The sequence below is a fragment of the Bacillus rossius genome, chromosome 16, assembly GCF_032445375.1.
Source record: "Bacillus rossius redtenbacheri isolate Brsri chromosome 16, Brsri_v3, whole genome shotgun sequence".
NCBI classification, from domain to species: domain Eukaryota; kingdom Metazoa; phylum Arthropoda; class Insecta; order Phasmatodea; family Bacillidae; genus Bacillus; species Bacillus rossius.
In genome coordinates this window covers 8,318,049-8,333,609 of record NC_086343.1, presented here as the reverse complement: position 1 = coordinate 8,333,609, position 15,561 = coordinate 8,318,049, and the positions used below count along the sequence as shown (strand labels likewise).

Here is a 15,561-nt window from a genome sequence, read left to right as displayed (position 1 = left end):
AAAACTCTTGAATATTATGGAATAAATTGTGTTTATTTCGCAGGGAAAAAATATGTCCTGGGGGCCTACTCTTGACACTGTCGGAATAATTTTGCTAGAAGAATGTGACGTCCCTCGGCTTCTGGTTCCTGATTCCCCGTTTACATAATAGTCCTGTTGTGCCCGTTCTGCTCTCGTTGGTGAGGTGTGGGTCCAGGCCGACGTGGCCGGGACCGGGAAATACGGGACCTGGAGGGAGAGTTAGGTGAGGAGGGATAGTGATAGGCTGTTCCAAGGATAACTCGGCGTAGATGATTTCACGAGCCCCTTTTATTATCGTTTTAGAGCCTGCCGCAGCCTGGCGGAACCGTCGCGGAACAAGCGCCCTTCCCGCGGCAACCCGGACTCACGTAAGACCGTACTGTCCGTTAAGACGTCCCGACCCGGGTTGGGAACTTTCCAACGTAATACTGACCCCGTTTAAGGTTACTCTGCGAAGAAGCGCAATACGTGCGCGGCCCATTACGTAATGATTCGTAAAGACGACGAAGGTTCTGAGACCCGTAATTGCACGTCCGCGTTCTGGAACTCTCGGCTAGTAACGTCACTCGAAAGACTCGTAAATTCAGTTAGATGAACGACTCGCGGAGGCAGCTCGGCTGCCGCGACAATCCGTGAACTAAAGCGTACGACTGGTCACGAGCTCAAGGTACGCGCCTCGCGAGCAGCGCGGAGCGGCGTACACGACTCTCTCGGTTCGAGCCCTGAACACGACTGCCCTTCCCCGCCCGCCAGCGGGCCGGAGCTCGCGGGCTGCGGGAGAGGGGAGGAGAAATCGGCCGGCGTGGGAGAGGTCCCACCCCGCGGCGCGCCAGGCTACAATTACAGACTAGCACACTTGAGAAAACACAGAATATTTACACAGCTAAACGAAACATTAATCACAAGCAAATTTACAGAATTAATAAATTACGATTACATTATTTACATACTTGTTGAGGCCCATGACCATTTGGGAAAATATACAAACACAAAATTATCTATTGCACAAAACGGCTCACTGGCACGCTAGGGCGCACGCTGGTGCGTCCCTGGCCATCGCACTTCACCGATGTTGCACTGGGGAAACAAGGGAGGACGTTGACGAGGCATAACGGCCTGAAGGAGCCGAGGAGACACTTGGGTCGACGTCAAATGACTTGTTTAAAAAAAAAAAACCATTAGTTAAACCATATTCTTGGACAATCACTAGCGGAATTAAGTATCGAGATGACATCACAAACTGTCGGAATTCTTGTCACCACCTTTGCAGGCAGTCTCACAATTTCGAGAGAGTTTTCAGAGTTTATTGTTCTTTGGAACTTCGATTGGTTGAAAATGGAATCTGTTGTTTTGAAATACTTAAAATTTGTGTATATGATTAAGTTAGGTTAGCTACATTAAAATTTTGTAAAATAGTACAGCTGGTTAGTTATAATAGGTTAGCTACATTTTAACGAGCAAGATTTACATCTTATATTATGCGAGGTATACACAGAAAAAAAAAATGCTATGTGATAATGTAGGTATCGAGTCATAGTTTATTTGATTTAAATTTAATTTATTTTTAAAGGTAACAAAGACCGTATTGTAACATGTCAATTCCCACTCTAATGATTACAAGGAATTTATAGAGGTCTATAATATTTTCGATAAAACTACCTCAGGACCTTTCTCAAGAGACTTCTATGATTACCAGGTTCTAGTAATAAAATTGTATATATATTGTGTAAGTTAAGAAATGTACACAAACCATAAGTTCAAACTGTAATATTCAACTAAGAGATGCATTATTTGTATTCCTCGATAAAATTATTGCTGAAATGCTGGGGTAGGCTAGATCCCGTAATAAATTCTGACAGTATAATTAAAAAAAAAAAAAAAAAAACATTTATGGGTTTTCTGTTCAACTTTATAAATCGATAAAATTATAGGCCATAACCCAATCTTGATTACCCTTTCAAATATGTTGTCAAATTTGGAGATTATTGTTATATTCTTTGTTAGTGTGTCAGAAAATTACTTTCAGAAATAAAACCTTCTCTTTTGTATATGCTCTACGATATCATAGATGTTGTACGTCTAATTAAATGTAGCATACCCATTGCAGTCTGGTAAATTTAAAGGTTTTGAGTGGTGGTGGTAACATTAAATATTGTTGTATTTTAATTATAGTCTGAGCTGTCATTTGGTGAGTGTTATTTTGCTTTTGTAGTAAATATTATTGTTTTATTTCTTACTTATATGAGAGTTGGCGCGTGTTGTTAAGAAATCGGCAGCAAAAAATGTTTTTCAGATTCTTGTTGGCGATCGATCGGTGGCAAACGTTTTGGGTTATGTTCAATGCTTTTTTTTTTATTGGAAATTGGTATGACCTTTGAAATCATACTATATAACTGTTATTTATCACAAATTGTATTTTTTCCCATAGTACTAAAATAGCGGTTTGATTCTATGTTTATGGTCTCTCCCTAATCTTTATTTTTACAGAAACATATACGAAAATATGGGTATTTGTGAGTATTTGTGGAGTTAATCTGTTTTCTGAACGAAGTGGACTTAGGTAAAAGTTCTGTATCAAATATCGAAATTAATTTTGTTCCCGATTGCATGATCCTGTATATATTGATTCTGTGTTACATGATGCTGATATAATTTATAGAATGTCCACATTATGGAAAGATATAAAAGCAGGAATTATTCGGGGAAATTCACTTGAACGCCTGAAAAAGTCACGGAAATTCTCTAGTAACAGTAATTTTATGGGAAAATGTCATGCTTCAGTTTGCAGTTAACCAAACTGTAAAAGCATTTTTTAAGATGGTTTTTAGTGCATTGTTATATTTAAAATACATTAGTGTGTGCAATGTTATGTTACATATAAAAAGAAATAAAGAAAGAAAAGAGAGAGAAGTAGACTAGTATATCTGGGAATGGTGGAGGCTGAATTTTCTTTAGTTCTTTCAGGAAATTTCAAAATAAATAAATTAGAAAGAAAAATAGTTCGGAAAATTAGAGTAAAAGTTAAGCAAATTTGATTAAAAATTCTCATTTAGTATGTTGAAAGATCCTGACTCAAAAAAACATTTGACTATCACAATACAAGCAAATTATTTCAGGTCTTAGGAAATAATTTCTTATGTATACAGCTTATGATTATAATTCCTTGTTATATCACAAGTTTTGGTCATGTCCAGGTTCTTTCAATGTACTAAATTAAAACTGCAAGCAGTATGTACCACAGGATCAATATTTACAGTAAACTGGGGTGACATACTTGTTTTCTTCTTTTCTTTATAAATTTTATGAAATAAATTTGTTAAGAATAACAAAATAATTCTAATTAAATGCTGTACATTTGGACAATGTTATGTAGTTGTGTAATTTTTAAAAATAATAAAATTAGTCTAAAAAAATGAAAGGGTTTATCAACTTGACCCCAGCTGACTGTAAATAGGATCATGCCATCAGTATCAAGGGATGAACTTGGATACTTGATATGTAAATTTTACCATATTTTATTTCCCTAAGGTGCATAAAAGAATATTATAGTACCTAGTTTGTAGATTCTGTAAATAATTTTTTTTTTGAGGAGTATGTAAATATTCCTCCGGCACCAGGGTTCAGGGTGTAGTGCCGGACCGCCATCTTGGATTGTGACATCACGGCGGCCATATTGGATGACCTTTACCTTGACGGCCATCTTGGATTGTGACATCACGGCGGCCATATTGGATGACCTTTACCTTGACGGCCATCTTGGATTGTGACATCACAGCGGCCATATTGGATGACCTTTACCTTGACGGCCATCTTGGATTGTGACATCACAGCGGCCATATTGGATGACCTTTACCTTGACGGCCATCTTGGATCCGCCATTTTGTTTTCCACAATTTTAGTATAGTGCACCCACATGTGCCTTTTTCTGTGTGGACCTGATAAATCAAACACTACCTCTCATTAGGAACCATCCCAGCACTTGCAATGCACAGTGAAGCGTGTGTAAACTCTACCACTTCGACGCAACTGAAACTTAAAAGTCAAGAGAGTTTATTAGATGAGCAACAAAAAAAGCCTGCAATCCTTTTTCAGTACATTCTTTGAATAGTTATTGCAGTAGGGAAGGTTGATTTAAGATGGTATTTTGAACATACACCATTGCTGATTACACTCTGTGTCTAAAGCAGGGTTGAAAAAAAATAAAAAAAGTTTTTTTTTTTTTTTAAACCAGCCCTTTTTTATTATGTTAGTTATTTTGGTTCTCACCATGTTCAAATGAAAGCCACACACAACATCCCGCTTTCTGTCACTCATTTTGAACCAGAAAAGTTATCGCACCAAAGAACTGAAGTCCAGCAAATCTGCACCTCTGTCTGGGACCTAACCACAGAAAGAATATTTCCCCACAGGAAGAGGATTCTCCATAGCTAGAATGGGCATTTCCCACAGAATTGGTATTAACTATTTAATATTTAATTGTTAATTTTAGAGGGGTATTTACCTGGGTATAATTTTCAACTTATTCAGATAGGCTTAATTTAAATGATAAGACCTGGATTAGTATATAATTTTTGTACCAGTAAATGACAATAAACATTAATGAGCAAACTTATGTGGTTATTAGAGTGGAATTAGGCCTTTCATTAAAAAAAAATTGAAATGTTCTATTTAAAAAACATTATTAAAAAGACCATGGTTTAAACCATTGTGGTTGAAATCAGCCAACAAGCCACAATCAGTTGATGGCAAAATTTAAAAACTTAGCACAGGAAATTCTATGGAAGGAATTAGAAAATTATCACAGCACAGATGGAAACGGTGAGCTGACGATGACGTGACAGTAGCAACAAGAACAGTAAATAAAGACAAAAACGACCTTTGACAACACAGCAGCAAACAGACAGAACCCAAAGATGATAACAGATAATGTGAACACAACGACAACTCATGCATGTAGGCGAACCCAGTTAAAACAGGTTTTCTGGACCCCACAACATTGACAGCATGAATGAACACTAGGCTTTCTAAGTTAAAACAGTATTTTGCAGCTGTGAATTTGGCTTTTTTTTTTTGTGTGAAAGTTTCTATAAACTGGTATATTCCAGAAACTAAAAAAAAAAAAAAAAACGAAAATCAAGATTGCTGCTCTAGGATTCAAACCTTTACTCTTTTGAATAAGAGTCCAGAGTTTTACAACACCTCCATTTATGTCATTAAAATATGCAGATACCTAATGAAAGAATAACCCAGAAGAGGTTTCAATTGAACTTGGGTTTATATATTAATAATTATTCTTTACAATTTTTAGAGTTTGATAAAACTTGGAAAAATACTTTGTAATCTTTTTTTTTGATTACTGAAGAAGTAAATACAAATCAAAATATGATTTCACTGCCAAATTTTTCTTTGCCAATTTGCAACCACTGTCAGCATTTTTGTTTTTAGGCGAGCATATCAGAATCTACCTATTCAATTATACCATTTCAAAAGAGATCTAAAATTGTCTTTATTACCTAAGTACATTTACAGTTATAGCACAAAATTGCATTCTGCGAGCTGAACTTTGTTACCTCGGCAATGTGAATTCAAACTAAGTAATTGATTAAAGCTTCGGTACTCATTAGGGAAAGCATATTTTGAACTAGTCATATCAAGTTCATTGCAAACATATTGCCACATTGTAATTTATTGTGTTGGAAGTTGTTAACAAGAATATGACACAGGGTTCCCACAGAAAGTGAAAACTCAAGGAACTGGAGAGGTTTCGTCTAAACCTGGAAAACACAGGGAAATTGACAATATCTTAGTTACAAGACAGTAATTTTTTATAGTTTGTAGTATCGTTATATCTTAAAACAGTTTGTGTATATTTTAATCATGAAAATGTTTGTCGTTAATCATTCACCTTTTCGACACTAGTTGAAGCGATGTGTGTGCGTTAATTTCAAGCACAATCAAACTTGTTTTTGTCGTTTGCCTGATCACAATCACAGTATAGTTTGAAAGTGTTCAGTCATACTGGCAGAGATGGTTATGCAGTGTTGATGGAAATTATAACAGTGAATATTGTATTTTGTGCAGGATATCATTTTATTGTCTGTTCTGCAGTTTATTAATGTTTGTTCAATTTTTTTTATCATTATTTTTAGATTAATATTTTATATATTTATGGTAGGCCTATCTTGAAAGATTGTTGATGAACCACAAGGAAAAAAAAAGCTTGAATGGGAAACCGTAGGAAAATTGTCCAAATTAAGAGTGTGGGAACCCTGTGACAGTTGGAAACAGATTTCCAAATTGTTCATATGAGTTAGAATTCACTATATAGTGAGCCTGTTCTGCTATCTGGAAGTGCAAGACAGTATGGCGAGGAGTTGTAACAGTTCCAGATAGTTTTTTTTTTTTTTTTGTGGCTGTGTACAGAAGAAAAATATCTGCTATCAAGTACAGGCAGAAACTCATGAAAGAATGAAATGACTCAAAAATTCAAATTGTGTGTTGATGATAGGGGAAGGGGAGGAATGAAAGAACAAGCAACAAAAACAGGGTTATGGGGGAAAATAGAAACTTGAAAGAAGAAAATGTTTTTTTTTCTAGAACAAGCTAATGTTTATTGTAAACAGCAAGTAGTAGTTAATAAATACAGCCGTCAAACTTTATGCATGCAAACGTAAAGGGGCCACTTTGTAATAATGATGTTTGTATTATTTACCTAATTATTGAAAAATAAATTAAATTCACAATTGTCTGTTTAATGTTCAAAGAAAATTCAAATCAAGTTACAAACATGAATAACATTTCGAAAAAAAAATATTATGTGCTTTTATAAATCCTGCACATGATTTTACAGTTACAAATGTACTTTTAGATTTAATTAAACACAATTTTTAGGTTAGCAACCTACACCTGTGGTTCGAAAAAAATTGCTATTTTATTCTGCTACTCTTAACAGGCATTTATAAGAGCACACACTATTTAAACATATAAATATGTACTTTCTTATCTATTTTCTCTATCTAGGTACAACAAACTAAGGAGATATCAGATAATTGACTGTCCTGATTATTTTACTAAAGTAAATAATTAATTTTATACACATGTTTATATTAATATTGAGTACTGAGTATTTATTTAATTAATTTTTGTTAAAGTAAATTTCAAAATAGTTCAGTATCTTAAATCAAAAAGAAGTGTAACTTTTAACATGTGTACATAAGTACACACACTTTTTTTAAAAATTAATTTTGGTGCCGTCACTCATGAGAAGATCCTTTATTCTAAGTTTCCATAGTTGTGAAACACATTCTAATGTTCAACAGATTTATTCATGAAAATATGTAATTAGCGAAAAACGAAAAAAAAAAAATTATCTAGGGTGAAGCTGAACTTTAATACATGGAATTTTTTTTTTACCTTTTGAGGAGGGGAGGGAGGGAGGGAGGGACTTCATGTGAGCAACCCGAGATCAATCTACAAGCGAATCCAACCTCAGATCCCGTTCGTCGAGTCACCAGCCAAACCCCAGGAGGAAGAATAGGACCGTGGTTCGTGACGAGTGCTCAGGGGCGTAGCCAGGGGGGTTTTTAGAGGTTCAAACCCCCCCCCCCCTTAGCACCAAACCTTTAATTAATTTATTATTCATCACTCAAACTAATTTCATATTAAAATTAATAAAATTTTTACCATTACAATATTTAAATTTAAATACCGAAAACTGCTAAAATAGCACTATTTTACACCTTAAAATCCAAATTTTCCCGGGGGAGGACCCCCCACTTTAATACAGGGGGGGGGGGGGGTCGGTCATTCTTCTTAACACCCTCCATACACAAGTCCTGGCTACGCCACTGCGAGTGCTAACTGCCACTGGAAGCTGTAAAATACATCGATTATACTTCAGGAGCATTGAATAGTTCTGTTCAGTATCACAATGCTAAATATGGCATAAATTATGGTTTTATACCAATCTTTACTAATATGCATAAGTGTATTGTTTAGGTTTGAACCATAATTTATGCACGTTTTTGAAGACAGGGGCTTTGATAAGAGCATCGTTGTCTTACATATCAAGCAAGCATCATTTCGAAATCTATATTAGTTAATTAGTTATAAGCAAAATGAAAATAGCATTGAGTCTTATGATGTTAACGCGGGTTGCATAGTGCCCCTGAAACACTGGAGTGGCCTCTGAACCCCCCTTTTTTTTTTCCAATCACGCAGGAGACTGAAGGGATGGAAAGAGCTGGACGAAAGAGGGTCGGGGCACTTGGACGCTAGGGTCCGCTTTCAGTTCTTTTATTTCGCTTGTGCATGTGAAGGGGGGCTGGCTTGAATATTAATAAGCGCTGCTCCGGGCGATCGCTGCCCGAAGCTGATTCGACGGCGCCTCGCGCGGAGGGAGGTTCACTGGCCGGGCGAGCCAGTGATCGATGCGCGCCAGTTGACCGACCCTTAGGGTGGTGGGGGGGGGGGGGGGGGCTCGGTGTCTGTCGCCGCGCCAGTCGCGTGCAAGGGAGCAGGGGGGGGGGGGGGTTGACACGGGGGGAGAAATGCCCGCTAGACAGGGGTCGAGACCACAACGCCGAACGTACAATAACGCCGAATGCCAAATTGACCGCAACGCCGACAGCTAGAAAACTGCTGTGTACCACAACGCCGAAATACAGTAACGCCGAAAAGGAAGGGAGGGGGGGGGGGGTAAGGCACAGGAACAAAATGAAAAAACAACTGAATGAATTTGTGTGCTAACCTTACATAACCTAACCTTTGTGACATTTTTCGGCGTTGTGGTACACAGCAGTTTTCTAGCTGTCGGCGTTGTGGTCAATTTGGCATTCGGCGTTGTGGTTTTTTTGGGCGTTATTGTACGTTCGGCGTTGTGGCGCGTCCCCGCTAGACAGTAGCACACATGAGATATCGCCAACATAGTTACAGTGATTGTGAGAAGTAATGCATGGCCTGTTGTTCTCAGGCAAACAAACCTGTGAAAATTAACCCACTTCACTTTGGTGTCCCACGTATTTTTTTTGTTGTTGTGTGGAAACCAGAATTTGTTTTTTGCATCTCATTTTTTATACAACAGTTTATTATTATTATTATTATTATTATTATTATTATTATTGTAGCACTCATAATATATCGCTAACGTAGCTACATTGATTGTGAGAAGTAATGCATGGTCTGTTCCCAGGCAAACAAACCTGTGAAAATTAAACTCACTTCACTTCGGTGTCCACGTATTTTTTTTTTGTGGTGTGGCATACCAGATTTTTTTTTGCATCTCCTGCTCATTTTTTATATAACACGACTTTTTTTAAATTAAAAAACATCATTAAGTATGTTTTTTTTGCACAGTTAAATTACTTTTACCAAGCAGTTAGTCGTGAAGTAGATAAATTAACATTGTTTTTTTTCCTTTTTTTTCTGTAAAGTGTCTCGTTTTCTCGTGTTTCACATGAAAGGGCCGATATGGCTGGAGCATGTAGAGATTCACATTGTGTTAAGGGTAGTCTCATATACTTGGCGCCATTTTATGTATTTTCTGTGTCATTGAACTACTTGCTAGTAGTTACGGGTCCACGCTACATATAGCGCCACATGTCGCTACAGAAGAGTCGCACTTCAATATCTCCCTCTTGTTCTGTGCGGGGGGAGGGGGGTGGCGTAACTCTATAGGCGAAATATGACCACTACAAAGCTGTGCGGTTGAGAATTGCCAACATTAAAAATTAGGGTTTCAACATGAGGAAAACGTAGACATTTCCTAAACATAATAACATGAATTTAAAAAATATATATTTACGAACATTCTTGGTTGTAACGAAGTCATTAAAAATAATAGTATGTATTTATAAAATACTTTGAATAAAAACAATGAACATGAAACTATATATTAATGTACAACTCAATTATGAAGAAATATTTCTTCAGTTTTTTTGTGAGAATATCATGGTTTCATAACGGTTTTTCCTGACAACTTAATTCTACATATCTGTATGTTGGAGGCACTTTTCGGTAAAATACACTTTTAACCGTCAATTTGACCACCTTTTGACGTTCTTTCTAGTGGCATACAACACTAAGGTCCAGGGCCGGAATTACTGCCTGTGGGCCCCTAGGCTGAATCTGTGGTGCGGGCCCTCTCTAAGGGGAAGGGTGGAGGGGGGGGGGGTATATTGAGTATCCCCTTCCAGTGCCTCTTGCCTGGGTCTGGGTGGGTAGTTTATTTTAATTGACCTAAAAACTCATATTTTTGATCCATTAGTTTATTATTAAACTAGACAATTTAACCAAACAGTATTTAGAGGTTAAGGAATTAAGTGACACGAAAACCAATGAAAATAATCGAAAATAATTTATGAAAGTAAACACAGCTTTTTTTAAACATTAATTTAAAAACTATATTAAAAGAAGAACACAAACACACAAAGTTTAGTTATTACGTAAAATAATCGCCCGTAAACCGACTTTACAGACAACCATTTTATTTTTTTAAACTGGCTCACGGTCGTCAAAGTCGTGTCAGGTGCACTGTAGTCCAATCGTCATCGTAAAGCAGATGCTTAGGTGCTTCCAATTAACTTTGCTATGAAAGAAATCCGCGAAAAAATCGTGGCTCTAGCCATGGGCGTCGCAAGGATATATATTTTTTTGGGGGGGGGGGGGGGGGACGACGACTACGACTTCAATTGATTTAGTTGTTAAGGAATATCCATCCCCTGGGGAAAAAAAGCGGGGGGTCCGGGGGTCCTCCCCCGGGAAAATTTGGGGTTTGAAGATGCATAAAGGTGGTTTTATGGCATTTTTTCCCCCTAAATATTATAGTTATAGTTGGTTGCACTATATAATTTATTTTTTATAAAAAATATCAGAGAACAAATTTGTAAAAAACACAGTTAACATATCTGCTGGTGCTATATCCACACAAAATCATTAATTTAAACATCAGGAGAAACTACGAAACTACGAAACTAAATATTATTGGAGGGAACGAAATTGAAGACTTTAATTATTGGGGGGGGGGGGGGGGGGACGTGTACCCTCCGCCCCCCGGCCGGTTGCGACGCCCATGGGCTCTAGCTATGGGACACGTGACTCTCGGTCTCGGCCTCATTTCACTCTGATCGACCCCTCGTTTCTAGGCAGTGAAAACGCTAAATCGATCTCACCAGACGGTGACCTTAAGCACTTGACAACATTTTTTAAAATCAATTTTTATTGAACTTACCACTTCGGTGTCTTTATAGTTCTCCGTATAGCAGGTGAACAAGTAACATCGTCATTGTTTGAAGCAGTTGATGAACTTACTTAAACATATAATCGGTCATACGACGTGACTTTGGCTATAACTTCTTCGTTCTTCTTTTCTTGCTCTTTTGCAATCTTTCGTTTGGCGCTTCCGCTTTTGAATACCGCTTTGTTTTTATGGCGATTACTTTGTATTTTATGGCGATCCATAAAACTGTTATTTATAAAACCTGTTGCAGTGATAGCTTTACTTTGTTGTTAAGAAAGTGTTTAATTAAAGGCTAAAGTTACATATTAAGATAAAAAAAAATAATAAATGACGCACACGATTACTGAAACACCGAAACAAACACTACAGAATGGGTCATAAATTCACACAAATTTAATTTATGCATGCCGAAAAAAAAAAGACGCGTCGCCAGGTCAACATGAAAACAGTGTCTACTGACTTGGAGTTCGTGCTATTGATCTTTGTACGTCGCACGGGCTCACTGGACTCAGCTTAGGGCCGGTTTCACCAGTCGAGTTGAAAATCCCGATGATGTTATCGAGATAAAAAGTTAATCTTCCATTTCTATCTCGATAAAGTTATATGTGTTTCACCACATATTATCTTTCTCTGAGAAAATCGAGATAAGTTTAACTCGATCTTCTGAAATTATCGCGATTTTCTGTTTGTAAACACCTTTCGTTATCAAAGTTTGGCTAGAAATTTCGTAGGCTACTATGGCGAGCCAAGGCTGTAATTTGTCAAAGAAGCAGAGAAATAAAAATACATCGCAGCAGGAGAAATACATTCTTTTAGATTTAGTAACTGAACATTTCAATATCATTGAAAATAAAAAAACAGATTGTGTTTCACAGCAACAAAAAATGAAGCAGTGGCAAATACTTGCAGATACTTTCAATTGTATGTCTGGAGAACATCACAGGACTGCAGAAAATTTAAAAGCGGTGTGGGAGAATCTCAAAAAGCACACGCGAAAGACTTCTGCTGATCAACGAGTTCAAGTATTAACTGGAACAGGTAATATATTTTTTGTCTGTATATCCTGGTACATTATATTTAGGTACAGCAATAAATATTGTATGCATTTTTATCCATAATGCAATTTTACGAATTGTAAACATGTGCAATAACAATTTTTTTAGTTACTTGAATTAATTGTAATATATTAAAGAGGTATCTTGGGTGGAGTTGGAATCAGAACTATAACCTTTGCACTGTCAAGAAGACACTTCGCACTATACCACCAGTGGATATGAAATATACACCACATAACTAAATTAATTCTGTATTTTTTCAGGTGGAGGTCCTTCAAAAACAGTTAGTAAGGATCCCATTTGTGAGAGAGTGCAGAGCCTAATCAAACCGACTATCGATGGTACCAAGAATCCCTTCGATTCAGATTCAGATGCAATAATATTACCATTTGATGCATCAAATAGGCCTACTGATGAGGATGACAGCATTCAACTGGATGTCGGAGCAGAAGTGGATGTTTCTTTCGTGGAGACGGCAGAGACAGTTAGTAGGCCTACACTTTATTTTGAGAAAACCTAATGGATGTGTCACTGTGCATAGTTATGCTTATTAATCATGTATAGCTATAGCCTATGCACTGTGTTAACTTTATTTCTCTCACATAATGTTCAAATTTAATTTTTCCACAGGTAACTCTTCCAAATGGCGACTGGACGCATTATACTCCAGCCATGCTCAGCAGTCCTGTGTGTTCTGCCCTTCGACACTCCAATAACAACTCGGCTATCACAAACACAGTGCAGACCAATACTACTGATTCATGCAGTGCAAGTAGTGGGAAGGCAATGCCTCCTAGCAGTAGGGGAAATGCTTCAGTGCAATCTCCCTTTACTAGCAAGCGGCGACCAACCCCGGCCACCAAAGTGAAAGAAGTAAGTGCTGTCAATGCAGCAAAAATCGAACTAATTGAACTTGCAAAAAAACATGCAATCGAGGAAAAAGAAGTTATGAAAGAAATCTGGGAACTGCAGTTACAACAAGAACGAGAAAAAGTAAAGCAGGAAAAGCTGCAAACTGAACTTTTATCTTTACAAATCTTGAAAATAAAGAAAGAACTAGAACATTTGCAGTAATTTAATTGTTCTTATGTATTAAACATTTGCTCAACTATCATGACATAATTGTTATATATTACATGTATATTTACAAAGTGATATTCATTGTGCCTATTAACAAACAGTTTCAAGTACAAATGTTAAGAATTATATAAAAGATAATACATGTTCGCTTATGTCACATTATTTTGTATGATCTAAGCAGTTGTACAATGCAAATGTATTAAAATATTCCATACATCTTGCTATATGTAGTTATTTTCACCAGCAAATCTTCAAGTTGATGGCATCTCTGTGTGACATATAGATCAGTATGACCTACAACAAACTGAAAATACACAGAGTGATAAATAATCGTATCTTAAATAAGTATTACAACACACACACATATATAGGTATTTAATTATAGGTATATGTAAATTTCATTTACCTCCTGAAATAGTTTTCAATCAGTAAATGCCTGACACTGTCATATCTGGGCCTTCTGTTTGCATTTTCGTTGTTCTGCTGTACATTTCCTTCCTCAAGCAACTGTTGCCAAGGGAGGTGGAGATTGAGGTTAGGGTCGTCTGGAGGGAATTCTTCCCCAGTTTGTCGCAGGATATTATGCAGCACCCCAGTCGCTACAATGATGGCAAACGAATGTTCTAATGACACTCTCAATCCTAAAGATAAGACTGGGAAACGTCGCTTCCAGCAACCGAATGTTCGCTCTACAGGATTTCTTGACCTAATTTGCGACTCATTAAATAGGTGTTCCTGTGGACTTCTGGGATTATCTAATGGAGGCATTAGATATGACCTACAAGCATAGCCCGCATCAACAAGTAGTACAGAATCACCATACTCCCTTCTCTCAAAACATGCCCTTCTGTTGCTATTGTTGAATATGGTACTATCATGTGAGGAACCAGGCCATCGTGCAACAATATCTGTAATTTCCAATTTTGTATTACAAATTACTTGCACATTCACAGAGAAGTAACCTTTTCTGTTACGGTAGGATTCTGCATTGTTTCCACCTGCAACAAACATAAAACAAGCTTGTATGTGGATTGCAATGTTTAATAAAAAGGTAGCATAAAATCAGTGTTTAAACTAACCTGGTGACTGGATTTTTACATGAGTGCAATCCATAGCACCAATAGCCCTGGGAAATTTAGCAATTGCATAGAAATCCCTTTGTGCTAAATTCAGTTCTTCCATCGTCTCTGGGAATTTAATGAATTGCGGTCGAAGAGATGCAATTGCGGAGCTAACCCTATGTATTATTCGGTGAGCTGTGGGTTTACTAAAGCCAGCATAATCCCCAATGGTTAGCTGGTTACAGCCTGTAGCATAAAATCGAAGTGTAGCCAGCAGTTGGTTCATTGGCGACACTGACATATTCCTGTGAAAGACGAAAAAAGTATGTTGAAGGTTGTAATGTAATGTTCGTATAAATGAGTTTTATTTTACTTGTCTATGATTTCATATACATATTTATTATTCTACAGAAACAATTAACATTAGGAAATAATATTAATATAAACTTACTTTTCGGGAAACTGTAGTTGATTTTCTATAAGTTCCAAAACAAACATAGTCGACTGTTTTGAAAGGCGAAAATGTATTTTAAAGTCTTCTTCATCATACATTTCAAAATAATCGCTTCTATCTCGCATCCATCGTGGCCGACGAACAATGGCATCTTCTTCATCACTTTCATCTTCAAAAATCAAATTGTACATGCCTCGAGCCATTACAATTTTTAAAATCTCCTCTCGTCACTTCGTTTTACAATATTATCTCGATAATAAGACTTTAACCACGAAAATCGGTGGTTAAAATATTTTATCTCGATAACACTAAAAGATCGAGATATTCGGTGTGGTGAAACGGGATATTCAGTTAATCTGGATAATTCATTACTTTATCGAGATAATTTCGCTTGGTGAAACCGGCCCTTACAGAGCCTCCTCCTCTTATCTCGCTTTGCTCCCCCCCCCCCCCCACCCCGCACCCCGCAAATGAAGTTCAGAATACATACTACACCACTCGCCAACGTTACGTGTTTCAGATTTCTAAATGCTGACACAACTCATGTATCTGCTTTCCACAGAACAGTTTAGTTCGGCGCAATCAATCCACACAAAACAAATGGACACTATGTCGACGCGTATTTTAAGAATATAACAAGATCCACATCGCAGT

General features: G+C 37.2%; 3 protein-coding genes across 8 annotated transcripts in view; 2 read left to right on the top strand and 1 right to left on the bottom strand.

The window, feature by feature from the left end:
- Positions 1-2,095: 2,095 nt before the first annotated feature.
- Positions 2,096-15,561, top strand: part of LOC134540432 (uncharacterized) — a 202,815-nt gene continuing 189,349 nt past the window's right edge. For 5 of the 6 annotated variants that reach the window (XM_063383181.1, XM_063383178.1, XM_063383180.1 and 2 more), the window contains exon 1: positions 2,096-2,209. The gene's annotated coding sequence lies outside the window, so the exon portion shown is untranslated. The remainder of the gene's footprint in view (positions 2,210-15,561) is intronic. The other variant, XM_063383179.1, reaches the window with a different exon arrangement.
- LOC134540435 (myb/SANT-like DNA-binding domain-containing protein 3) lies at positions 11,786-13,494 on the top strand. The gene is made up of 3 exons (XM_063383185.1): positions 11,786-12,295; positions 12,576-12,796; positions 12,943-13,494. Exons 1-3 carry the CDS (start codon positions 11,995-11,997, stop codon positions 13,384-13,386), a joined length of 966 nt encoding a protein of 321 aa, XP_063239255.1. The 5' UTR covers positions 11,786-11,994; the 3' UTR covers positions 13,387-13,494.
- Positions 13,373-15,306, bottom strand: LOC134540434 (putative nuclease HARBI1). The gene is made up of 4 exons (XM_063383184.1): positions 14,905-15,306; positions 14,472-14,758; positions 13,799-14,390; positions 13,373-13,696 (listed from the first exon to the last, which is right to left on the bottom strand). The coding sequence occupies exons 1-4, from the start codon at positions 15,108-15,110 to the stop codon at positions 13,687-13,689; spliced, it is 1,095 nt and encodes a 364-aa protein (XP_063239254.1). The 5' UTR covers positions 15,111-15,306; the 3' UTR covers positions 13,373-13,686.